Here is a 27,705-nt window from a genome sequence, read left to right on the forward strand (position 1 = left end):
GAGCTGTACATCACAGCTGATCCAATTTATCTGTATGTAAGAAGATCACTGCCTTAAATATAGGAATGGACTGAGTGCTGGCAAGAAGATATAACAATGTGCGCTTTGTATAATCTCCAAAAAGTGTTGACATACTCAATATGTTACCGGAAGGTACTTTAAGAGATTCAAGCCAACAGGGTCAAAGTTGGGCCTGAGGCATATAACAAAGAACATTGTTCTGTTATATTCTGTGTGACCAACTGAATTTGAGAAGTCCATAAAATCATTTTAGTATTCATTAATATCCTAAGTGATAGGTAATTTTGGAGTAAAGGAGACCACTCATCAAATAGCAGAAATGGGGAGTCACCAACAGGCACACGCAAAAGCTTTCAGTATAAATCCTTTGATGGAATAGAGTACACACACACACACACACACACACACACACACACACAGTGTGCCAGGTAGTGCTCTGGCTCATCAGAGGATATGTTCAGAAAATAGCAAGGTTTCATTCTCTTTTGTGTGTGCCTTTTGATGACTCCATGGTTCTTCTATTCGGTGAATGGTTCCCTTTATTCCAAAATTGTATTACATTGTGCCATAACTTCCCTAGAGAATAAACTACTCATACAAACAGAAACACACAAGATGATTTGGGTTCAAATGGCTCTGGGCACTATGGGACTTAACTTCTGAGGTCATCAGTCCCCTAGAACTTAGAACTACTTAAACCTAACTAACCTAAGGACATCACACACATCCATGCCCGAGGCAGGATTCGAACCTGCGACCGTAGCAGTCCCGCGGTTCCAGACTGTAGCCCCTAGAACCGCTCGGCCACTCCAGCCGGCACAGGATGATTTGTATCAGGACATAATGAATGAGGTAGTAACAAGTATTCCCTATTATTACTGTTGTAGAATGCTATAAATGACATCTTGTACCACAATAACATATGGATATCTCTAAATATGCAAATGTTAATATTCTTAATATTATGTTAATTTGCTTACGACTGTGTCCTCTTTTCAATTTCTTTCCCAAAAACTTCATTTGCAATTAGTACTGTCCCAATTTTCCCTCATCCTGCATTACTGTTGTAATATAGTGTGCTCAAAAACAGTTTTGGACTGAAACATTGGCAGGAACATGTGATACTGTGGAGCTGAGTTGCCACATCCCTCATAGATAACATACGCAGTCTTACATCTCCTTCAACTCACCCAGAGCCATAAAGCATTCGGTGCACATAGATGGAAATGGGATTGATGTCTACTGGGAGGGCTGCAATATTTTAAGGTGAAATACTGAAGGTCCACAAAAATGCATTTTCTGAGGACATTACTGAAATTTTGACACGCAGGAAACTTTTTTGTAATTGAATTTAGCTGAACACATTTATGAACAAAATCTTATGAATGCATCATATTTTCATGTGCTCCAACCTGCAACTTTGTTGGACATATCCACAGAATAATTTGAGTTAAATGTGATACATTCTGCTGTGCTCACATTTTAAAATCGCAGCTGTTGCACATTTGGTTTTAATGAGAGAAACACATTTCTAGGTGTATAATTATCGTATTACAATGTCTTCTAGTCAGACTTTCTACTTATTTGTAACATAACAAAAAATTATGCCTGTTAGTCAAAGTGAGGACACATCAATTTGGAAGAAAGACTAATGATAATATTATGAAATGGATAGATTGCTGCTGAGCAGCATCTATTCTTTTCATAATATTATCATTATTCCATCCTGACTTTCCATTGCTGGAAGAAAGAAATCTGCCTGTGCATCTTTTTTGTGTGAGAATGGAAAAACGTTTCTGACCTTTCTCTCATCGCTGTTACACATATTTGACTGACACTGTAACTATCTTTATTAAATGATGCTTGTCTCTCCCCCCCATGCCCCTCTTTTTTAGTGTCATCTAACAGCCTCATTGATGAGTGTCTCAACTGAAGACTGTACTTTTTAAAAATTGTTGCTGGCAATGTAACCATTAATTTGGGACCTATAAATTCTATTGGGTCAAAATGGCAGTGACGAGGTGATAGCCTATTTACTGAATGCCCTTAAGTTTTTGCCATGTGGGGAACTATGGTTTCTGAAGAGAGATGAGGTCCATAAGCTCCACCTCCTCAAATTTATCACTTTGTACGATATTTTGGCCCTGTCTCAGACGGCAATGTTGAGTTTTCCCATGGAATAACATTTGGCAAACTTGCTTCTACAATTTTGGTAAACATTTTTGGAATACAGTGATCAATAGATTATTATATTTTGACTAAAGTTCAGTCTTGATCACACCATTTATGTTTCATTGATATAGGTAACTGGTTTCGGTTATTTTTACATAACCATCATCAGACCCATGGCTCCCTTAGGATGGTAGGCGGAGCTCTCCTCAGCTGCTACGAAGTCAACTGATGACTTCGTAGCAGCTGAGGAGAGCTCCGCCTACCATCCTAAGGGAGCCATGGGCCTGATGATGGTTATGTAAAAATAACCGAAACTGGTTACCTATATCATTAAAACATAAATGGTGTGATCAAGACTGAAGTTTAGTCAAAATATAAACTTGCTTCTGACAATGTTTAGTGTCACCACGTGATGCACAGTGATACAGGCAATATATTAAGAAAAGAAAATAAACAAAATCTCACTGTGTAACCAACAATCCCCCACGTCAATAAGCCATGTAATGCAAACAGGAAGTGTTGCAGTGTTGGGGTGAAGGTCTGGCAACTGGAGATGATTACTGCGGCTATACAGCAGGGCTCATGGGATTGGCTGAGTGTGTGCCGTGCCTTCCTCGTGAGCTTCATGCTGCCACTGCCTTTGTAGCTGTTAATCCTAAAATAATTTTGAACGGACTGTTGTTTTAAATATTCTTCCTCATGTGCTTGCATTCTGTCATTCTTTTGTTATATACTGTCCATTCCTCATCTTTTGATCTATACTCAGTGCTGTCTCCCTTAATTGTTTTTAATTTCAGGTATTTGTTGATGCTTAGGTTTTCTCTTCGTTTTTCTTAATGCTGTAACTTGTTTCTTATCATCCCCTTTTCACATTTATTTATAACTGAGACTTTGTAGTTTATTTTATTGACATATATTTTATTTAATTAATCCATTATGGATTTTCCATTGTTTGATTTAATGTGTTGACATTGAGTGGGAAGATTCATATCTTGAACCTTGAGGAAAAGCTGTAAAAGCCACTTTGTGCAAAGATAAACAGACAGCCTCCTCTTTCGTTCAGTAGATCAGATTATCCCATTTTCCGACTGCCTGGCTCTTGTAGGCACACTTTGAAATACGTTTCTTCTGAATCATTTGACTTTTTTGCTTATGGTTCTATTTCCTTTCCTGTCAATGTCGACCCTCCTGTGATCAAATTATTTTTATAAAATGGTCCATGGCCTGTAATACAAATTCTTATGGAAGTTTACATCTTCAACAACATACACATTGTTCCTAATTTACTTTGTCTGAGGATTAACTAGATATAGTTGTGATGTCCTGGTGTATTTTCTCTAGAACTTAAAACTTCCTAAAGTTGTGTATTTTATGGTCACATAAGTCAGCTTTCTTTCCATTAAAGTAAGTTTTTTTGAACACTGTGACCACACATTAAATCACTTATAGCTCACAAATAGCTGCATTTGGTCACCGGCCGCTGCTATTATGGCTATAATGGTAATATTTCTTCTCTTTGAGGTACCGTTTTGCTGCAGTAGACTACACTCACACAGCACCTGTTCACAACCTTTTAAGCATTTTCCATATTATTTTTCAAGTAAATTACAAGTAAAAACCAGCTTTTTCATAAGTGACTTAATACTTCTACTAAGCTTCAGCTATCTGTTGTTAAGTAGCAGAAACCTGTTTTAGGTTATCATAGAAAAAAAAGTGGCATAGAAAGTAAGTAGAGCAGTGATGTAAAGAAGATGGTTGCTCCCAAATGTTTAATGAATCATTAGGGCACTTATACTCTTAATTATATTATTAAAAAAAGAAAAAGAATTGCTAAAGCTGTCATCAAACCTGAAGATCAGTTCGAATATCCCATTGTTTTCCTAGGCATAGTGCTATCGGAGATGTTATGCCATTGCCTTCCTCTGACCCTAGAACTGACATACCTAGTCAGTGCAAGTTGGGCTCTGAACTGTACTGCAGCTCAGCGTTTGTCCCATATGTAGTCAGAAAGTTGCAAGGAAACAAAATTTTCTGGTCATAAAGAAAACAGTATTCTTCCATAGCAGTAAAAAGATTGCACTGAAGACAGATATCATACTTTTTTACAGCCAACATTCACAATATATCTCTGTTGAAGGCACGCAACAATGTGGCACAAGTTCATTATGCCTAAATACTTGTTACAGATTATTTAGGGAAGCCTTTTGATTACTTACCCCTACAGACTCTAGAAGGTCTACACTACTGTAATTTTTTGTTCATTTATTTGCGACATTTTCTGTTACAATATTTGTAGTACTGCATGTATGTAGTGTGTGTGTGTGTGTGTGTGTGTGTGTGTGTGTGTGCGTGCGTAGTATGATGTTTGTGTTGTGGGGATGATGATGATGATGATGATGATGATGATGATGATGATGAGAGAAGGGAGAGGGTGAAACCCAGTACTGGCACATAGCCGACTCCTTGCAAATACCACCAAGGAGGCTGCCAAGCATAAAATCTCCATCCAATGGATGGATCACTGTCAGCAGTGTCGCACACCCTCATTTCATGAGACACTGTGGAGGAGTTTGGTATTTAAACCAGGACACTGGCACTAAATCTGGTAATCAGGAAATTTATGCTACCACCTCTCCTCCCCTTGCTGACCAGACACTGGCAGTGAACATTTTTTCCACCACTAGCATTCAAACCGGTCGAGGGCCACCACACGAGCATGCTTTGATGGCTTCAGCCACGGAGACAGATACGCTACTGTATTGTGTTCACATGTTTATAACTTCTCAATCCCAATTTAATTGACTACCCTAAATATACACATTTAGAAATCCTACACTCATTGGGTTAGAGGTCTGGTAGCATGTAACCAGTTCTTCTTACAAAGCGTGTTTAGCATACAGTATGAGAATACCAGTCTGTTGTGTACCTTACACCAATTACAGCACACCATAATTCTGTTCCCATCCTTCTATATCCTTTTATACTTGTTTGCTCTGTCACATAACAAACAATCATTACTTCACTTCTGTGACAGGTTACAAATGTTATGATAATGATGACAGGAATTATACTTATCCTTCCAAAAAAGAAACTCTAAGGTAAGTTCTGCAGTTTTACACATAACAAGCTTTTGTATGGAACAGTCTGAAACATTCCCATATGCAGAAAAGTAGAATGATTCAATTCTGGGTCTAGACTGTCCAAAATTTATTGCTCTCTCAGCAGCAGTTCATATTTGTAGTAGAATTACGACAGACAGCATGCACCGTTCTAACGACAAGACAGTCTCACAGTGACTTGTCAGTCGTTGCAATAGCTCTTACGTTCACTACTGCTTTTTTCAATGTACTTCTGAAACCGACAACAGAGGGTAACATCTGTTGAGCAACAGGTGGTGAGACTCCCGTACATTCTTCTCATATGAAAACGGCCCAGTTTTCTAGTGCCTGGTGGCACGCATGTCATGGAACATTGAGGCCTGAGATATATTATGGTGAAATCCTTTGAACACTGTGAGATGGCCAGAGTTTTACTTGGACTAGGGTGTTAATATTTGATCTCATCCATCCTCCCCTAGATGTCTCCTTTGGTTTCTTTTACATATATTTTCTGCCTCAAACCTCAAATTTTTCAGTATTTCTGTAGTCAACACACCCAGTTTTCCATTCCTTCATGATTATATAATGGTAAGACAGAGATTTAGGAACCAGGTTTTAAATTGTAAGACATTTCCAGGGGCAGATGTCGACTGTGACTGTTGGTTATGAACTGTAGATCAAAATTTAAGAAACTGCAAAAAGGTGGGAATTTAAGGAGATGGGTCCTGGATAAACTGACTAAACCAGAGGTTGTACAGAGTTTCAGAGAGAGGACAAGGGAACAATTGACAGGAATGGGGGAAAGAAATACAGTAGAACAAGAATTGGTAGCTTTGAGGGATGAAATAGTGAAAGCAGCAGAGGATCAAGTAGGTAAAAAGATGAGGGCTAGTAGAGATCCTTGGGTAACAGAATACATATTGAATTTAATTGATGAAAGGAGAAAATACAAAAATGCAGTAAATGAAGCAGGCAAAAAGGAATACGAACATCTCAAAAATGAGATCGACAGGAAGTGCAAAATGGCTAAGCAGGGATGGATAGAGGACAAATGTAAGGATGTAGAGGCTTATCTCACTAGGGGTAAGATAGATACTGCCTACAGCAACATTAAAGAGACCTTTGGAGAGAAGAGAACCACTTGTATGAAAATCAAGAGCTCAGATGGAAACCCAGTTCAGAAAGATGGAAGGAGTACATAGAGGGTCTGTACAAGAGTGACGTACTTGAGGGCAATATTATGTAAAGGGAAGAGGATGTAGATGAAGATGAGATGGGAGATATGATACCGCGTGAAGAGTTTGACAGAGCACTGAAAGACCTAAGTTGAAACAAGGCCCCAGGACTAGACAACATTGTATTAGAACTACTGCCAGCCTTGGGAGAGCCAGTCCTGACAAATTCTGAAGGTGGCAGGGGTAAAATACAGGGAGCGAAAGGCTATTTACAGTTTGTATAGAAACCAGATGGCAGTTACAAGAGTCGAGGGAGATGAAAGGGAAGCAGTGGTTGGGAAGGGAGTGAGACAGTGTTGTAGCCTCTCCCCGATGTTATTCAATCTGTATATTAACCAAGCAGTAAAGGAAACAAAAGAAAAATTCGGAGTAGGTATTAAAATCCATGGAGAATAAATAATAACTTTAAGATTCACCAACGACATTGTAGTTCTGTCAGAGACAGCAAAGGACTTGGAAGAGCAGTTGAACGGAATGGACAGTGTCTTGAAAGGAGGGTATAAGATGAACATCAACAAAAGCAAAACGAGGATAATGGAATGTAGTTGAGTTAACTTGAGTGATGTGAGGGAATTAGATTAGGAAATGAGACGCTCGAAGTAGTAAAGGAGTTTTGCCATTTGGGGAGCAAAATAACTGATGATGTTCAAAGTAGAGAGGATATCAAATGTAGAATGGCAATGGCAAGGAAAGCGTTTCTGAAGAAGAGAAATTTGTTAACATCGAGTATAGATTTAAGTGTCAGGAAGTTGTTTCTGAAAGTCTTTGTGTGGAATGTAGCCATGCATGGAAGTGAAACATAGACGATAAATACAGTAGTTTGGACAAGAAGAGAATAGAAGCTTTCAAAATGTGGTGCTACAGAAGAATGCTGAAGATTAAATGGGTAGATCACATAACTAATGAGGAGGTATTGAATAGAATTGGGGAGAAGAGGAGTTTGTGGCACAACTTGACTAGAAGAAGGGATCAGTTGGTAGGACGTGTTCTGAGGCATCAAGGGATCACCAATTTAGTATTGGAGGGCCGTGTGGAGGGAAAAATCGTAGAGGGAGACCGAGACATGAATACACTAAGCAGATTCAGAAGGATGTAGGCTGCAGTACGCATTGGGTGATGAAGCAGCTTGCACAGGATAGAGTAGCATGGAGAACTGCATCAAACCAGTTTCAGGGCTGAAGACCATAACAACATGTAATCCTTTCTTAATACTTATTGATTATTTTTAATTGCTCTCTTTTATTTTATTTTCATTGCGTCTCTGTCTCTCATACATTAATTTGTTTTCATTCTTGTTGTAATTACATTCTACAACACTTATTTGGTTAGACATATAGCAACCCTTTCAACTCTCTTATGTCCTCAGTTTTCCATGAGAGCACTCTCTCATAGTAACTTCTTTCCTGTATGATTTAGTCTCTCTTGCTATGCTTCAGTTTCTTCATTTTACTTCTTTCTTTAGCTTTCATGGCTATCAGAGATGTACCTGTTGTTGGTTTAATTGGTTTCATTTTCATAAGAAAGTAGTTATCTTTTTTTTAATGTTTCTGTGAACACAGTAATTCTGTGCTTGCATGAAGCTGTTTTGTTAACAGTGAGTTTGATGATGGATGTGAGGTTTAAGCACTTGGTTCTCAATTGCAGATCAGTAACACTTTATTTCAGGTAGCAATATTAATTTTTATTGTGATCACTTTATTTACTATTCTATAGAATGGTTTTATTCACATTGTTACTTTCAGAATTACATTAATGTAAATCTAGTATTGTATCTTTCTTATCTAATGTTATGGAAAATATTTTGTGTTGATTCTACAAGGCAATAAAAATATCACGTTTCAGAATGGGATGCCCGTAAAAACTGAGCTCCCACATTATATGATGTGTTTCATATATATATTTTAGTTCTAATTTAAGTGATCACAAGTATTGAGAGTTTTGAAAGTAGAGAATTATACTTGAGTAGACAAATTAAGTAATTCCTCTCCGTGATAAAAGATGAGAGGAATACCAAATGGATGAGTAGGACAAAGGGAGATTCATTTTTCTTTGACTGTTGCCTTCCTTCATTTCTTACAAAGACATGCTATATTCATGAGTTCTCTGTCCCTTCTTTTTGTACTCTGGTTTATAGAAACAAACAAAAAACACATCGCTTGACAGAAATTTTTTAACATCCTCTTATATCAGTGATACTCTAAAGTATGTCTTACATTATTACTAATTTCTGTTATTTTGTATGTAGCCATTTTCTATGTACTGAAAGGGGAGATTGTTTTATCTGCAAACAATATGTTTATGAGTTGCCTCTTTCATTTATTACAACTTATTTATAGTTTTATTACTCATATATATATGATACAGAATAACTGAATACTAAAAATGTGTTCATTTCTTTCCATTACAGCCATTTGAATTCCTGTCTGATATGTATTTACTTCCCTTGAATAATTCCTTTCCAGTCCTACACCCTCAACCTGCATATATTTTTCAGAATAATCAGTATTATCCATATGAAATTGTGGTAGAGCCCAGGCACATAGAGAATAATAATACATATCTACCTGTGATTACAGAACATTTCTTTGGGTATATATGACAGATGTTTGGCTACCATACATTCTGTTAGTGTTATGTAGGTATCTATGAAGATCATGATTACAGTTAAGTAATGTCAGTGTTGAGTATCACAAACATTTCATTTGCATAGTAGGAAACAGTGTGCAAACCTAGCTCTGTTCCAGCACCACTGCAAGTTACACAATGTGTCATTGCATGTATGCTGCATGAAAGCTACTGCTCTTTTGTGTAAAATGTCTGCTTCACATTAATTGCTTGTGTCCTCATGCTAAATGCAAATGACCATGAAAAATGAGCTCACGTTTTAATGTGTCGATTGACTTAGCAATTAATTTAGATTGCTCTTATGTTTATTAGGAGTTTTTGAACCATATACATATTACATTCACTTTACATTTTGGACATTAAAATATTTTACAAATTAATTAATTCTGTGCATTCACTTCTGACCATCAGTAACAATCTTGTGCGAGGTCCTCACCTTTGCCGTAATGCTGTTCTTGCAAACATCTCCTGAAAGGAGAAGTTTTTGACTTGCAATTTTTGTTTTCTACAACTTATTTGCACCTTTTAATGGAAAAACTACAAATAGTGTGTGTTCGTAATGAAACATAAATTGCTGAGCACATTAGCATAGTAATAAGCTGTTTTTAAACGGTCATAGAACATTGCTGTTACCCATCAATGTGTGAAACTACTTCCCCATAAAACAAAAATCCACTGAAAATTTTATTTGTTTAGTCTACAGAGCAGAGAAGTAGGAGCTTTAAGAAGTGTAAAGTGAATGCATATTTCAGTTCACTTGTAGCAAAGGTCTACATAAGTCTACGTAATTACAGATACGTGTTTATCACTGACACTCTTGGCTTCACTTATACATTATTATTCTGATACGGCCCTTTTCTGATCTTGGAGAACACACTTCAGACTTTGTAGTATCTAGAACTATGTACGATTAATAACAAGAGAATAATAGCTACAACTGTCATGATGGAGGGAGAGGAAGAAACTGACACATAAGCGCTCAAATTTATAGGAACTTTACGTATAAATATGATAATGTTATGTCCCTGGTGGTGTAAAGTTAATGAATTCCAAGCAGTTGAGGCATCAGGTCTCAGTAGGCATGTAAATGGGTCTCAAAACTTTGCTAGTTTTCTGATGAGTCCTTTTACAGAGCTAGAGTAACACTAACACACGTGCATAACTACTCTTTGCCAGCACCACAGCTCAGTTGGGGTCGAGGTGCCTTGAGGATAGAGTAGTGAGTGGGAAAAAAGAGGAGGCACAGAGTGTGAGGAATGGTTGGGGAAGGGTGGCAGATGACCGCTAGGGAGGGGCACCAGGTCAGGTGCACAGGGCAGGAATACGACGCCAGCGAACTCGCTCTGGCAGCACCCAAGGAGAGTCTTGGCTGGAACATTGTGGCATGGAATACTGGAATGGGGGAGGGAGATTGTGGGGAGGAGAGAGTGGGTGCAGGAGGAGTGAAGTTAGGGCTATGGGTCGGGGGCAGGAGAAAAGTGGGGTAGCGGAGATCGAGGCCGAGCGGATTAAGGGATCGGAGGATACATTGCAATTGGATCCTGTCTAAATAATTCAAAGAGAGGGACTTGTCTGAAAACTAGTAGAGCTTTTAGTCTCATTTTCGTGCTTACCAATGCTTCGGCACCCTGACCTTGGTGAGTTGTTGTCTTTTCTCCTGAAATTATTTATAAAACTACATACATTGTTGACACACAAGTTACACATTACCGAGTATGAGATTACTGGAGGTGGGTGCACTCAGTTTCCCTGGCCTGACAGTAATCCATGCAGGCCATTATTGGGGGGACAAAGGTTTGAAAATGCAGAATTTAAATATTGCTAACTTCTCTTCACTTTCCACTCACTGCCGCTTCCTCATAGTGAAGTATGTACAGATGAGAGTGACCTACCTGCACTGTTCTGTCGCACTTCCACACCTGGCTTCCCCTTTGCTGCTGGGGTGTAAAGTGAATAAGGCAGTGCTCAGGCACTCGATGGGAAGGGTCAGGCCTCAAAGCCCAGTCTGGCCATCCACCTTTAGGAGTTCTGTGGTTTTGCTAAATTGCTGAAGGCAAATTCTTGTTTTTTGGACAATCCAAGCTCAAACTCTGCCTCTAATGACCACATCTTTGATGTGATGTTGAACCCTAATTTTATTTCCTTGTTTCCTTCTTTGTTCCTATTTTTTGTTTGTGTTGATGAAATAACTGTTTCAGAATTTAGGTCTAATATGGCAGTTAATAAAGAGGAAATGTTTTTTAAATGGTCTGTATTACTCAAATATTTAGGCCCTGACAACTTTTGATAATATGCAGATACCACTTTCTATATTAACCTGGTATATTTAAAAAAGTATAATACAGTAGGCCGTACAGAGTTCAAAGGGCATCACACTTAACTATAAGCTATTGCAAATATGTACTTCATTTAAAAAGAATTCGTATTTGACCTCTTTAGATACCTGTTTTACTTTAATGTTTTGGCTTTGTTCATTTATCTGCTTTGACATGGCACTGATGTTGTATTAGCCCACCACACAATATACTCTTATTTCCCTGGTAGTCACCTTCTGTTTCCTGGCTTTGGGTTCCAATTTGAGATTCTTATAGCTTTTGACCATTCACTAGAACTAATCCCTGTTATTGGTGTTTTTGTCTAGCATAGTATTCCCAGGAATACTATATGTTTTAGTCTATCGTTGTAATTCTTTTGTTTTCCCAACTGGTTTCATTTCACAGTACCATCCCCAAAACATTCCCTGGCATGCAATTGCTGAACTTGTTTCCCAGGTAGGTGTGGGTATTTGACACAATTGCTTGGGATGCAAATGTGATATCTGGTGCTTTGACAGTGCACAGTTAAATTCTGAAGTTTATAACCAGTTTGATTCTCTAGTTATCATAGCAGAAAAACAGGCTGAAATATGTCATGAAGAGTCATGAGAAAAGTTTTCTAAGTTGTTCTGGCTTGCTCTCACTTCTTATCATCAAGATTTTCATTATTACCTGCCTAAGAGAGTGCTAAACAGTTGTAGAACATAGTAATAGATATTACATTTATATTTTGAAGACCAGTGGAATATGAGTGTATTTTAAATGCAGCTCCAACTTGTTTTTAGGACCTTATATACTCACACTGCAAAGTTGAATATAGTTTTTACGTGGTTTAGAACATTGTACTTCTAATGATAGGGGTTTAAAAGAGTTTGCAAAAACATTAAGTGTTTCTTTTGTAAAAGTGCGCTAAAAATAGCCATTTCTGGCATTTTTAGAAAATCATTAACTTTGCCCTTAATCTGTAAACTATTGGAAAGTAATACAAGATTAAAATTTATACTCTAAAAGCCTTGTGTTATTGAGTTACTGCGACAAAGTTCCAGGATTCTCCTACAGTTACTTCCAGAGATATAAAAAGCTAAACCTCTTTTTTTTAAGCATTTATTTTTTAATTTGATTTACTTCAAATTATGTATTGTAAAATTGCTCAAGAATTTTTTTCTATTATTATTGTGCTTAGTAAAGTGCAACATGTTGCACAAGATGGCCTAGTTTTGTTTCCTTTGAGAAAAATATTGCCAGAGATACCATGTCTCAGTGTTACTGAAAACAGAGGGGTGCACTTTTGATACTTGCATTTTGGGGTCAACAAATGACTATATCTCTGGAAATATTATGTTGGCAAAAGTGAAACGTTGCCAGTGTTCATTGAAAACATGTACAATTGTGTATTCATGTTTTTACTGTAATGGCAGGGTAACAAGTAGAACTGGAATTGAAATGGTATTATTCATGGAACTGTGGCACATACAATTTCAGTTGTATCATTTTATTGTTAGTACTTGTGGCATTTCAGTGACTTCAGTTATTACAAACTATGTCTTTCAGACATGCATGTACTGTCTAAAGGAGGCTTATTGTGATAAATGCAGTTGCTGTCTGAAGGCCATTGTGTCTGTGTTGACACAGTAACTGCATTTATTGCAGTACAGTATCCCTCACACACACAAGATGTTAAGGTGACTTTTCATGACAAGCGTGAAATCTGGGTTCAACTCCTGGTCTGATACAAATTTTTATTTGTCACAAGTAGGTGATGCTAATATGTATTCACAGTATGTAAATCCATTTCATGTACTAATTTTGTTAGAGCAGTACAATTTTCTGATTTAGAGGATGTGAAAAAAGGACATTAACATTGTTTCATAAAGCCAGTCTAGGGACTGAACCTTCAGCGATGTGCGATGAGGTATGGTACACATTAACAACAGAGAAGCAGCTCTTAAAACTTAATTTATATGATATAATAATAATAAACTTATTATACATTAAAATATTATTGTGATTCTTAGCACTATTACTGATTACAGCTAACTGTAACCTAGTAAATTAAAAAGAGACCCCCCCCCCCAAAAAAAAATTGAAAAAGGCAGTTACTATGAATAGCAGCAGTTAATATTGTATTGGCAGCATGATATGTACTTCAGTACATAGGTATTTTCCAAAGAAAATAGTTACTTGTATTTGTAATGATTAAGGACAGTTTACAGTACACCAGTACTCGTCTTTCGACTTTACAGCAAACACGACTATTTGCAACATACCTAATATGATCAATTGCTTGCCATGCAGCAACAGATGGGAACATGTGGAACTCAAGTGCCCCTTGATTCTTGGTCCTGAGTCACAACTTCCCCATCCTTAAGTGTTACCATTCTTTTTCCCCCAAACTCATTCCACACTTCTGCCAGAAAAGGAAATTTACATCCCTTTTGAGTGTTTCCATGTTTTGCCTCAAGGTGAGTAGATTTTTTCCTATTAATAGACATAACATCTCTGAAACTTCCAGTCACAGATCACGAAACACTTATCTTGACACTGTCCAAGTCACTTTTGTTATTAATTTCCAGTTAGTGGATTGTGGCTGTACTATCTTCGGTCAGAATGTTGTTTGGGTGGTAGCACAGGCAGCATTGTGCTCTATACTGGATCCCAGTCAGTTTTTCAAATGAAATGTTTTGCGTTAAATGTATTTAGGATAATAATTTCATTGAATATAAACAATTTCAACTGAAACTGAATGGTTCATTTTCATTTATGTTTCCTTAATGTTTTTTTCATATTTTATTTGGTAAATGTTTGTGTGAACCACACATAAGCAAAGCAGTTATCAACCTGAAGGTCGAACTGAGTGTTACAATCCAGAGCACACATACATGTTTTGGGGTTAGTGCGCCCTCACCTATTTTCGTCTAAAGCGAGAAATTGTGCAGAAAAAATTAGGTGGCTATTTAATCACAAAAGCTATCCATGTCGGAGAGGAACTGACTTGGCATTGCTGAGGCCCGTTGACACACAGTGAACATAGCAAGCCGACACCCAGTGATCTCCCAGAGCTAAGCTTCTGCACTCCTCGATATTCGCAGAGTGAATGACGCTCTGTGCTGCGGCGCAGGCAGACCCCGTCAGGCCGCTTATCACTTCCGGTCGTCGACTTTTAGCCCGGGCGGGGCCTAGTAAAACTAGAGGCCCGGGCGGCCTGCGCACAGAGGCGTGTGTTTTGCTTTCATTGGAAAGTGATGAAGAGGAAGGTTATGAGACGTTTGCACCCGTGCCTTCGTCGAGCCGTAGCTGCACGCCGCAAGCCACGCGCTATGCGTCATCTGATGACAGTAATTCCGACCTCAGTGGAGCCGATGGCTAAATATGTTAAACATTTTAGGCCTAATTATTGTATTGTCTTTAAGTACGGTTGGAAGGAGAATGACAGTTATTTCATGACAATACCAGACATTAATCGTACTGGTTTTAAGTCAGTGGGAACACTGGGTCTTGGCCTGCGGCTGGCGCTAGCAGTCTCACAGGGACAAGACATTGTACATTGATGTTAGAAATACATCTGCCACCGAATATGAGTTTTATGTAATCCAGCTCCATCGGTAGACTTGTTGGTTGTACGCAGTAGAGGAGCCACAGTTTGTAGAGATAACATTACTGTATGGGAGCCTTAAATTTCAAGAAAACTCTCTTGAAAACACGTGCACTAATGAGAGGTGTATTATGAAAAGCATAGAAGTAGAGTTTTGACTTTCACATTTTTCTTCTTTTGTCTCAAATAAACACAAATGTTTGCTGAAAAAGGGTATTGAGAGTGAGAATTTTGTTTTATTTATAAAATCACTGTTTTCTGTATCTACTGTTTTAACACATACACCATACTGACCTTGCAGATATGATTGTTTCAAAGAAAAATTCAATTTAGGGAATATATGTGAGTTAGAATTCTTGCTCGGTACTTACATTCAGGAGGCAAAACGTGTAGCAATGCCAATATAAATTATAAAAGTAAGTGTGACAACATTAGCCTAGCTTTCAGTTCCTTCCTTGGGAAGGAGAGAGTGATTTAGTGGGAAGGGTTAAAAAGAAAGGGCAGCTCACTGAGACCACAGGGTGAGAGACCCGCCTGTAACAGGGATGAAGGGAGATCAGTTGTTCCAAAAGCTGGGAATTCACTTTTACTTTTAGATGTATCTATAGGCAGTACTAAACATTTCAACTTCTAAACGTAACTACTGGCCAGCAATTCTGTTTTGTACTTATCATATACTACTACTTCATATTAAAAGAGCAGGCGAAACTGAATAATTTTGAATTAACATTTTGACCTGAAATGCTACAGTTGCTGTTACCTGTACCTCCACAAGCCTTCAGAACTGATGTGTGTGCCAAAATTAAGGAAATAAATACAATAAAATTACAGAGTTGTTGTCGTGTTACCTAGTATGTGCTTCTGACCCATTAGAATATGGGGGACCATATCCCAACTGTGTTGCAGTTGTTTTGCATAAAATATGACAGCTGCAGGAGTTATAGTGCCCAAGGCAGTGATCTATATTGTACAATAATTTGCCAGTGGTACTTTCGGTCAAATGACTGTACGATCTGATGGAAAAGGGATGGAGGAAATACAGACTGCTTGATTTGTGTCATTACGTGTGTGCACGGCAACAATGGGATGTTTGCTTTATCTCTGTTAGATTTTATCACCACTATTCCTTGAACACAATTTATTGTGCACAGTTCTCTTTGCTTCATTTTCATTTTTTCCTACATTGCATGAAATGTTTGTTCCCATCTTTTTTTTAAAAAAAAAAAAGTTTTATTCACTTTGAAAATAATTAATTCCAATTTTTAATTACAGTGATATTTTACTATTATGTTTTCTTATTTCTTATTTCTGTATGTTATATTTTATTCTTATACATTTTAATTCTGATCTTACTCTTTCTGTGTACACACAATGTGGTAGAAAAGTAATGAAGCACTTTTGTAAAATATTGTAGGTTATACTAGATTTCTTTTTGTGTGGAAAATTCAGTAAAAGAAGACTAAATAACAGTGGGCTGGGTCACAGGATCCAGACTAGAGGAGCACAACATTACGATTCCATTTTGTTAGTCTTTCGATAGCACCTCAATTACATTATCAGTCGACATGCTGTTCCAGGTTTACAAATTCACATTGGGGAATAATCTAACTGCAGTGAGGAAAAAAGTAGAGAGAACATTTACTTTTCATCTAATGGTGGTACAAATTATGGATGAATCTTTATTTGGAATTTGAATTGAGTACTGTACTCTACAGCTCAAGATTTGTCTTTGGTAACATTATTTTGTAAAAAATGTTTGCCAGCGCATCTGTGAGGATTTTATCATACTTTTCCACATTTCTGTTCACGTATCCTCTCTTGCGACCCACTCAGATAGCTGAGTGCATTAAGTACCAACCTTTGATCGAATCTACTGCTCGGATTAATGACAGGCAGCCCAGAGTTGGTTTTAGGTGGTTTTCTGTGGCCACAGAGGTAAATAGTGAGCCAGTTCCCAGGCTCCACCTTCGTTACCTAATGCACAAACACTTTGAAAACTGATGTCATATTAATCATGCCGTATACACTAGATGCAGACAGAAGGGGTACAAGTTTGCCATCCGCAGGAGCAGCTCCCAGTAGCTTTAAATGCCTTTGCAAGTGGTGACCCTCTGAAATAAAGGCTTGTATACAGGTACAGTTCTCAGCGAAGTTGGAGAAGTAGCATATTGGTGCCTATGCAGCATCAGCTGGATACAGGACACGGGAATGGGTGGCCAGATGTCATTTTAGGAAAATTTAAATTTAACTCTACACCATTATGAAAAATTAGTGGATTAACCTCAGGAGATTTCTGATTCTTCCTACATTTTGACCCTTTAGATACATTCAGAGTTTGTTCCCGATTTTTGTGTCCCCTATCATAATTCTACATGCCATATGAGAACTCAAGATCCTTGGCAGTGGTCAGTTTGTTTTTGATTGCTGTAGTTAACTCTTGCTGAGCAAAGTGGCACAGTGGTATGACATTGGACTTTTTATTGTGGAGGATGACTGTTGACATGCCATACGGGCACTTGAGATTTAGGTTTTCCACAGTTCATCCAAGCTGGTTAAAACAAATTCTCAGACGAATCCTTTAAAAATGACATAGCCAGTTCCTTCCCCCCCTCCCTTCTCAATCTCCGTCTCTAGTGAACTTGTTATCGATGTCCCCACCTCCCTCATAGTTAACTTTCACAGGATTTTGTGCAAGACAGGAGGTTTTGCATGTATAACATTTCACAGACTGTCCATGATTCATAAATAAACTCATCTGTGTTCATCATTGATGGTAGGTAAGTGTTTTATTGTACTGCTGACTACGACCGTTTGATTACATTAGGTGGCAACTGTAAATCTCGGAAGGGGGGAGAGATGGTGGGAGAGACAGCAAGAGAGAGTGGCATAAAATTGGCACTGGTGAGAGTGAGATCAATGGTGATTCATTTCAACTCACTGTCGGTATCAGCAACGAAACAAAATATAGAGTAGATTGGTACGTAGTGTAACCTCAGTCTTTATAATATGGTCAGCCTCATTACTTTTTTAGCACATATAATATTTGTGTGTGTGTGTGTCTTTTTTTCCTTATATTCACAAATCAGTGTATATAACGATGTACTTGTGTGTGTGTGTGTGTGTGTGTGTGTGTGTGTGTGTGTGTGTGTGTGTGTGTGTGTGTGTTATAGTGTATATGAATGTGAGGCTGTGACATAAGACTCTCTTAATTGTTATTCTTTTTCTTCACTTTCATATGTATATGAAGTACTACATGTGGCCTAAGCTTTTGCTTTCCCATTGCATACTTAACCTCCTCACATAATCTAGCTCCCTCATGTAAGAGCCCCCATTTGACTCACTCGAGATTGGCTTATTTGGTTTAACACACATTCCCCTTTCTCTCTAGCCCGACGAAGCCCTGTCAGATGACTTCTTGTTCCCTATGACGTCTCGCCTATCCTACGCTTCCTCCCCCGAATCCGACCTCGACCTTTCCCCAGAGCCTCACGGGAGTGGAGTGGTGACTGCATCTCCTCCTCCTCGCCTCATCAAGAGCTCATCGGACCCCAGCATTGCAACACAGGAGGACACCGGTCCTGGCTATAGTGCTCCTCCTCCTTACTCGGCCAACAACCCGTACAAACAGGTCAGTACACACTCAAGATTTCTGTGCAAGGATAGAAAATGTAGTTGTTTGGACTGTACTGTAGAAAGATTTGCTCCTGTTTTATGCAAATATATGAGAGATATAGTAATGTGTGATTCTGAATGAGTAATATTAATATTTCACATCATACTATACTCATACACTGGAGCACAATGTCCAACATTTGTGGCATAATTTCTGCTGCCCAACTTCCTTTTATGGGGGATGAGTTTTGTCGTTCATTATAGAATCCGTCAAACTTTTTTTGTATGTTTTATATTACATATTTTTACAATTTACTTACGGACAGCATACTTTCCCCTGACCTGACCTTTTAGTCTGCAGTGGAGGAGGTGAAAAGCTCTCTTTTTTAACTGTACCAAACTGGACACAATTGTTAAAATAACCTAGTTAACAGAAGGAACGAACTACATGGGATTATCATGACAGACAAGAAATTATTAGATGGTAGAAGGGTAAGGTGATATCTATTTGCAACAAAAATAAACTCAAGAAGTTGACACGTGAGATGAGGAGTACTCTGATGTATACAATTGATGCCTGTGATTATTGTCACTGCTTGCCATACCAATATCTATCTCACTTAGTGATTAATATTCTATATATAATTTGTTGGACCTGCCTTAAAAACTAACATAATATTGGATCATAGAAGCTGTTGTAAACTGTACATATAAATCTGAAAGTTGGTGTACAGGGGTGCATCCTTTTGTTCTCTGTATCTCAAACTTTTCTTCATTCTTCATCTTTCCATTTTTGTTAAGGAATGTTGCAGATATTGTTTGGCAAAACTGTTTCTCACCTATATGCCGCAGTAAGCCTCAGAAATCATACATTTTACTCTCTGTTCACATTCACATTTATGCACTGTAGGAGGTTTTATGGAATATGGTGGAGATACTATTTTAACCCACAGATGATATTAAAAAAATAACTATTGCCAAAAATCTGTATGTGCTGTAATTTATGTATCATGATAGTTCCTTGGGAATATGTGTGTAGACAGATGTAACATATTCTTTATTTTTATTCCACCTATCGTGAAATGCTTGTGTATGCATGTAAGAGTAACACAATGGTTTCACTATTATCAGCAAAGCATCTGTTGCTGGCAGCCCCAGTTTTATTGATAAATTATGACTGACAAAAGTAAATAATATATATCTGTTATAAAAAATAAGTTTTTGGAAAATTGTAACTAGCCTGCCTCCGGATGTGCATTAATTCTTACACAGTGTGTTCCACGAGTATTTGTTAGTCGACTCTTATAACACTGTCGTGTTGGCTGTGTACTCTTGTTATAATGAGTGAATCGTCATCTAATTTTTATTCTGAACACTGGACAAATCAGTTCCAATCAAATGCAAATTTTATAAGCTATTCCTTTGCAGACCAGCAACACTTATTCACAGTATTCACAACACACCACTATTTTCCGTGTGTGGCAGCTTGCATAAAATGGAATATTGGATACAGGAAATAGTTGAATTCACAGTTTGCCTTCAGAAATTGCAACTCACAATGCAGCTGATAAAAGGCCATAGAAAGAGAGAAACAGCAGTCCTTTGTCAGGGAGGAGAGGGGGGGTCTGACTGGTGGGGCAGGGGCAGGGGCAGGCCACCGAGTTCCTGAGGTGCTGGTTGCAGGCTGGACTGCAGGCTGCCTGGAGATGGGTGCGGCTGTTGACCGCAACTCAGGAAGTGGCCTTCTTCTCTGACAGTCGGTGTTGTGGAGTTCTGAATGCAGTTTGGTAGTCACAGTCTGTAGAATTTCTCTCTGTTGTTGTGGTCTTTAATCCAAAGACTGGTTTATGCAGCTCTCCATGCTAGTCTATCTTGTGTCAGCCTCTTCATCCGAGCAGAACCACTACAACCTACATCCATCTGAATGTGCTTACTGTAGCTGAGCTTCACATGAATGGCAGCCATCTGGAACACTCATTGCAAAGTGTTTGTTCTCGAGTGCAATTTGTATCCTCAGGAAATCTCTTATATGGCTTGTATGTACTCGGTATAATATGTCATATTGAGGAAATTGTTGGTTTCCAGACCTGTGTTTGTTAGGATTATTTGCTTGTTTCCTTCTCCTCTATATGCCTGTTTTGTTAGTACCCATTACACTAAGTTTTCTTGTAAATTATCAATTAAATCCCTCTGAATTGATCCTTTGCACTATCTGATATGCATAGGGCACCTATAAGCTGGAGGTCCTTATTCTTAGAGTATGTGTTCTGGGTGTTCACAAATTTTTAGATTCAGATAAATTTGAGAGTTCAAATTAATATCCTCTGCTGTATAACATTTATGCTTATCAACAAGTTTACACAACTACAGCCAGTGCCAATAATAATAATACTAATAATAGTCATAACAAGGATAAGAAAAGAAAAAATTGGTTTTGTGGAATTTTGTTGTTTTGGACATAATTAAGTGCATTTTAGGACAGAAATTAACTAATACTACTCTCCATTTTGAATTTTTGTGTAAGTGGTAGTTTTCGTGCTTTTTTTTATTTTTTTGGACAAATGTACAAGATCCCTAACATATGTATTAGTCCACAAATTAACTTTCGGGCTGAAAATCAGACATTCTTACATTGAGCCAACACAACAACATATGCTGTTGTACACTTCTTTGTCAAATATTTGCCTGTACAGACACTTATTTCATTTCATCACTTTCTCAATCAACGGATCTTGTCTGGGAGACCCTAATTCCTTTGGAGCTAACTTTTCCTGATAATTTTCTTTTCTGTTAGTGCTTAAAAACCTACTCAACAGAGTTTATGTTGATACTGCACATCAAAGTGAATTCCTGCACAGTAAACAACCAACTTTGAAGACAAGCTGCCGTTTGTGGAAATGATTACATTCAAGTAGCAATGTCTACCAACAGGGTCACTTGACAAGAACACAAATGAGGCTCTGAGAGCCTTAAAAGCCAAAAGCACACCATTGTCGATCATACATTTAAGTGAATATAAGAGTAAACAGTGTGGCAGCTTTTCATGAATGTTCATATACACTGTGGGCCTACAGCACAAATGTCAGAAGCTTGAATCAATTATCAATGCTACAATCTCACAATCTACGCTGATGTACTTTACGCCCTTATGGTTCTGATTGCCTTAAATGGATTACTGTAAGATAAAATTCAAAACTTAATGTAGTGCAGCTCATTTGCAAATCCACAAACTAGATTTTTCTATAACTATAACTATAACATATACTGCCATCTAATCTAATTTTACTGTATAGTGAATGAATTGGCATATCTGAAGAGGTTGCTACCATCTAGCGTGACTTATGCCATGCAAATGGGGATAAAAGTCTGCTGCAGTGTGCTACCACCTGGTGGCACTATTGTCGACTTTTAGTTGCATGCACACCGTGAACCATGCACATTGTTTATCAAATCTATATGCATGTGACCCATAAGGCAATGACATCACACTGGTTGTACTTGTGCAAAAGCTCCTTAAAATGTGCACAACTGAAGATGTGCTCGCAACCCTGATGTCAAGTTTCACATTGTCTAGAGTAGCAATACAAAGCACAGTAGATTTAGTACCGTGTATTTCAGATTACCGCATCTATGTTACGTTTAACAGCATTCAAAGAAAAATGGCCAACAATCCACAAGGTGTCAAAACTTTTGGGTGTTCACGTGCTCCTGTGCTCCCACACAGCAGCCACCACTGCTTATTCTGTCATTCCAGAATGTCACACAGAGACACTGGACAACTGACAGAAATTTTGATTCTGCTTCTGTTTGTGTATGTTCTGAATGTTTCCCCATAGCCACTGTGAAATAGCTGTCCTTTTTTAAAGTTCAGAATTGAAGCTGTTAATGGAATAATCTTTTTTAAACATTAAAATAATGTCCTGGCAAAAACATGCTACTGACATATTTCCAGAAAAATTGAGATTTTATAACACCAGAAATGTAAAAATATTGTCAGCCAGAGGGGAAATACAACAGAAATGATTTTGCAGTTGATAAATAAAACATAGGAAGGTGTAGGCATATATTGGAAGTCAGGTGTTATGTAGACTAATTCCATTATCACTAAACAGTGTAAACTGCAGATGCAAAATGCAGAGCTGTGTATGTGGTGGTCATATCTTCTGACTATCAACTGATTTTTGTGGGATCTTCTCGAAGAATTCTTACACTTCAGATTGTCTCTTACACTTGAAGTCCTAGTGAATTTTCTGCTGAAATGTCCAGTGGTTACCACAGACAGTGCCTCTCCATACATATTTAATGCTCAGAAACTACAATAGTTCACTAATTCTCCAGCTGTTCCTTTGGACATTTTATTTAATGCAGTTCCTGTGTGACCTTTTTATTTTATGGACCATGACCTCTTGAAAGGTTGTGCTAGACTTATTCTACAACTATGTTGTTATTGTTGTCAAGAAACTCAATACCACAATTTTTTAAAGATCATTGTAAGTGTATTCATATTAATAAACCATATATTGATATTAAACATGTACATCATTGAACTTATAACTCAGTAGCTTCTGTCAATAATCATAATGCTCCAATACATAATCATATCATAAATTGAATATTGAAAGAAAATTTCATTTATCTATTTACACCACATAGTAACTATTGTCAGAACTATTTGTAAATATTCTTTAGACATTTGCACATCTTCTGGAACTCACATATTTACCTTCTAGCAGGTATTTCTTCTCACAAATTTGCTTTCATCACCGTCCCATCTTGAAGACATGTGCCATCGCTCGCCATGGCTCGCCGTATGCAAATAAAAACAATCCTGTGCTCTTACCTATCTTTCATTATTCTATACTTTTAATTCATGAGAATCTTTCATCATTAAGAGGACATAGAAATACACATGGTATGCTTCGCCACACATCCCCACCTCTTAGATGAATGATGTCACTATAGGTATAGCTACTTTCCCTACTTCATATGTACTGTTTGTATCATTCTGTAGTCTTTTTATGTTAATAATAAATTCTTTTTGATACATCGCTTTAAGTGCTGGCATGTTATAAAACTAACCACAATTGGGGAAATGAATGTGCTTCCCATTTGCACATCTCATTGTTTTATCTTGACCATCACAAATATAATAGTAACTCTGTTATAATAGAAGGAATGTGCATTTATGTTTGTCTGTCTCATTTTATTATTATGACAGATATTTGGATCTTGATTGCAACTACAATAGAATTGTAATAATATGCTTGTATATTTGCACCAAATACTGATTTTTATTACAGAATTTGAATATTAATGGTAACTGCAGTACTGTTAGAATAATGTGCTTCTATACTACTTCTACAAGAAAGAATCTTAAAAAATTCACCTTCTTGAGAAAACAATAGATCCCAGTTATCTTTTTGTTCCATGGTAGTTTTCAGTTTTATCTTGGTATTGACACAGGTGAAATTGTATTCTGAGAACCTAGAAATCTTAAACCCTGCTATCACATTTATATTTTTGACTTCTATTATCTTTATTACACAATGTCAGACACTCCTCATAACTTTAATAGTTTGCTACTTACTTATTTTTCTACGCCTTGTGCAACTCAGGCTAGTTTTATTCTGCATTGGAATAGGTCTCAAAATATTAAATATTTCACTTCTATTGAAATAAAGTTCAGACCTCGTTCCTCAGTCATATTTCTTTTTCAAATAGTTGTTCTTCCTTCCTTGGTACATCTACCCTATTTCCTACCTCACTATATATATGTGGGTAAACCATCAGTCTCCTAAACACATATACTTTTTAAGATGAAACAGTACTACTATACCTTGCAAAAGAAAATTAAACCACCTGTATTCATGCATTTATTTTATCTTAATCATTTTAGACAGTCTTCTGAGTTCCCATCTATAACATTCTCACCAGCAATCATTGCCATTAGGTTACTATTTATAAAACTATATATTAGCATGTCATAAACATTATATTAGCAATCATGTGAACATCTTGAAATTGTTATTTTATTGTCTATTTTAGCACAGTATAGTTGTTATTCAGATACTGATGATAGCACTCATTAACCTATGTTTATGGTCAACTATCTTTCCTGTGTGAAAATAACAGTGCTAACACCCTAAACAGTTTTAAATAATAACCACCAAAACAGATTAATTTGCCATTACCAACTAAATCACATTATACCAAAATATTTAGGAAGTACTAAGCTCCCTTTCTTAAGAGGCACCGTGAAAATTTTTTGTCTTATCATGTTCTGACTGATCAGAATGACAAACTGGTTTATTAATAAGAAGTAAATATCTGCCTAAAAAAGTAACTTTATACCTATTGTAAACTTATATTATGAAAAGGAAATTAGCTACTCATCATACAGCAGAGAACCTGAGTTGTAGATAGGCACAACAAAAAGACTGTCACAAATAAAGCTACTGGCCATTAAGGCCTTTGTCAACAACAGACGACAGACACACATACGCAGACACACACAGTCCAGCAAATGCAACTCTCACACACGACTGCAGTCTCAGACAGCTGAATTCACACTGTGAGCAGCACCACCAGTGCATGATGGGAGTAGTGACTGGATGGGGGTAAGGAGGAGGCTGGGGCGAGGAGGGGGAGGGATAGTATAGTGGGGTTGGTATACAGTGAAGTGCTGAATGTTAGACGAAGGGCAGGGGAGTGATGGAGAGGAGAGGAAGGGGAGAGGGGGGGGGAGTAGCACGAAAGGAGACAAATAAAAAGAATGGGCGTGATGATGGAATGATGGCTGTGTAGTGCTGGAATGGGAACAGGGAAGGGGCTGGATGGGTGAGGACAATGACTAAAGAAGGTTGATGCTAGGAGGGTTACAGGAATGTAGGATGTATTGTAGGGAAAGTTCCCACCTGCACAATTCAGAAAAGCTGGTGCTGGTGGGAAGGATCCATTTGTCACAGGCTGTGAAGCAGTCTTTGAAATGAAGGAGATCAGTTTTGGCAGCGTGTTCAGCAGCAGGGTGGTCCACTTGTTTTTTGGCCACAGTTTGTTGGTGGCCATTCATGCAGACAGACAGTTCATTGGCTGTCATGCCCACATAGAATGCAGCACAGTGGTTGCAGCTTAGCTTGTAGATCACATGACTGGTTTCACAGGTAGCCCTGCCTTTGATGGGATAGGTGATATTAGTGACTGGACTGGATTAGGTGGTGGTAGGAGGGTGTAATGGATAGGTCTTGCATCTAAGTCTGTTACAGAGGTATGAACCATGAGGTAAGGGACTGGGAGCAGGGGTTTTGTAAGGATGGACGAGCATATTGTGTAAGTTTGGTGGAGGGTGGAATACCGCTGTGGTAGGGGTTGAAAGGATAGTGGGCAGGACATTTCTCATTTCAGGCCAAGATGAGAGGTAATCGAAACCCTGGCAGAGAATGTAAGTCAGTTGCTCCAGTTCTGTGTGGTACTGACCTATGAAGGGAACGCTTCTCTGTGACTGGACAGTAGGACTTAGGGAGGTGGTGGGAGACTGGAAAGATAAGGCATGGGAGATTCGTTTTTGTTCAAGGTTGGCAGCATAGTTACGGTCAGTGAAGGCTTCAGTGAGACCCTCAGTATATTTCGAGAGGAACTGCTCATCACTGCTGATGTGATGACCATGGGTGACTAGGCTGTGTGGAACGGACTTCTTGATATGGGATGGACGACAGCTGTTGAAGTGTAGGTGTTGCTGTTGGTTAGTAGGTTTGATATGGATGGAGGTACTAATGTAGCCATCTTTGAGGTGGAGGTCAACATCTAGGAAGGTGGCTCGTTGGCTTGAGTGGGACCAGGTGAAGCAAACTGGGGAGAAGTTGTTGAGGTTCTGGAGGAATGTGGGTAGTGTGTCCTCACCTTCAATCCAGATTGCAAACATGTCATCAATGAATCTGAACCAGGTGGAGGTTTAGGATTCCGGGTTTTTAGGAAGGATTCCTCTAGATGACCCATGAATAGATCGGGATAGGATGGTGCCATGTGGGTGCCCATAGCCGTACCTCGGATTTGTTTGTAGGTAATGCCTTCGAAGGAGAAGTAATTGTGGATGAGGACATAGTTGGTCATGGTGACTAGGAAGGAGGTTGTTGGTTTGGAATCTGTTGGGTGTTGGGGAAGGTAGTGTTCAGTAGCAGTAAGGCCATGGGCATTATGAATGTTAGTGTAAAGGGAGGTGACATCTGTGGTGACGAGCAGGGCACCGTGTGGTGAAGGGACAGGAAGTGTGGAGAGTCGGTGGAGGGAATGGTTGGTATCTTTTATGTAGGGGGGTTGGTTCCGAGTAGTAGGTTGAAGGTTTGGTCTATGAGAGCAGAGATTCTCTCAGTGGGGACACATTAACTGGCCACAATGGGACATCGTGGGTAGTTAGGTTTATCTACTTTAGGAAGCATATAGAAGGTATGAGTGCAGGGAGGGGTAGGAGTGAGTAGAGAGATGGACTCCAGGAAGAAGTTCTGGAATGGGCGTAAAGATTTGAATAGTGACTAGAGATCCTTCCAGATTTCTGGAATGGGGTCACTGTAGTGAGGTTTGTAGGTGGAAGTATCTGACAGCTGGTGGAGTCATTCCGCCAGGTTATCCTAGTGGTTGAAAATGACAGTGAGGAGGCTTTGTCTGCAGGTAGGATTGTAAGGTTGGAATCAGTTTTTTGATGGTGGACTGCGGTTCTTTCTGTGAATGTATGGTTAGTTTGCATGTTGAGGGATTTGGGGAATGATGGTGAGGCAAAGTTCAAGGTTAAGAAATTCTGGAAAGTTAACGGGAGGTGATTTGGGGACAGGGGGAGTGGATCATGGCTGGATGAAATGAGTTAGGCAAGGTTTAATATTGGTCTTTGGTTGAGTCTGATTGGTAGGGTTGGGAGAAAAATGTGTTTTCACTGTAGGGACTATGAGAAGGAGAGAAGGTCTTTAACAGGTCCTTCATGATATATTTTGGGAATGGGGCGAAAGGTGAGGCCTTTGGAAAGAACTGATATTTCTGTGGGGCTAAGG

General features: G+C 38.4%; 1 protein-coding gene across 5 annotated transcripts in view; it reads left to right on the plus strand.

Moving 5' to 3' along the window:
• LOC126164718 (tight junction protein ZO-1) overlaps positions 1-27,705 on the plus strand; it is a 736,986-nt gene that overhangs the window by 571,692 nt on the left and 137,589 nt on the right. For 4 of the 5 annotated variants that reach the window (XM_049920263.1, XM_049920266.1, XM_049920265.1 and 1 more), the window contains exon 14: positions 18,447-18,686. The exons of the other annotated variant lie outside the window; for it this stretch is intronic. In XM_049920263.1, coding sequence (XP_049776220.1) covers positions 18,447-18,686 — 240 coding nt within the window. The remainder of the gene's footprint in view (positions 1-18,446; positions 18,687-27,705) is intronic. 5 annotated transcript variants of the gene reach the window in all.

Source organism: Schistocerca cancellata, chromosome 1, assembly GCF_023864275.1.
Source record: "Schistocerca cancellata isolate TAMUIC-IGC-003103 chromosome 1, iqSchCanc2.1, whole genome shotgun sequence".
NCBI lineage: Eukaryota > Metazoa > Arthropoda > Insecta > Orthoptera > Acrididae > Schistocerca > Schistocerca cancellata.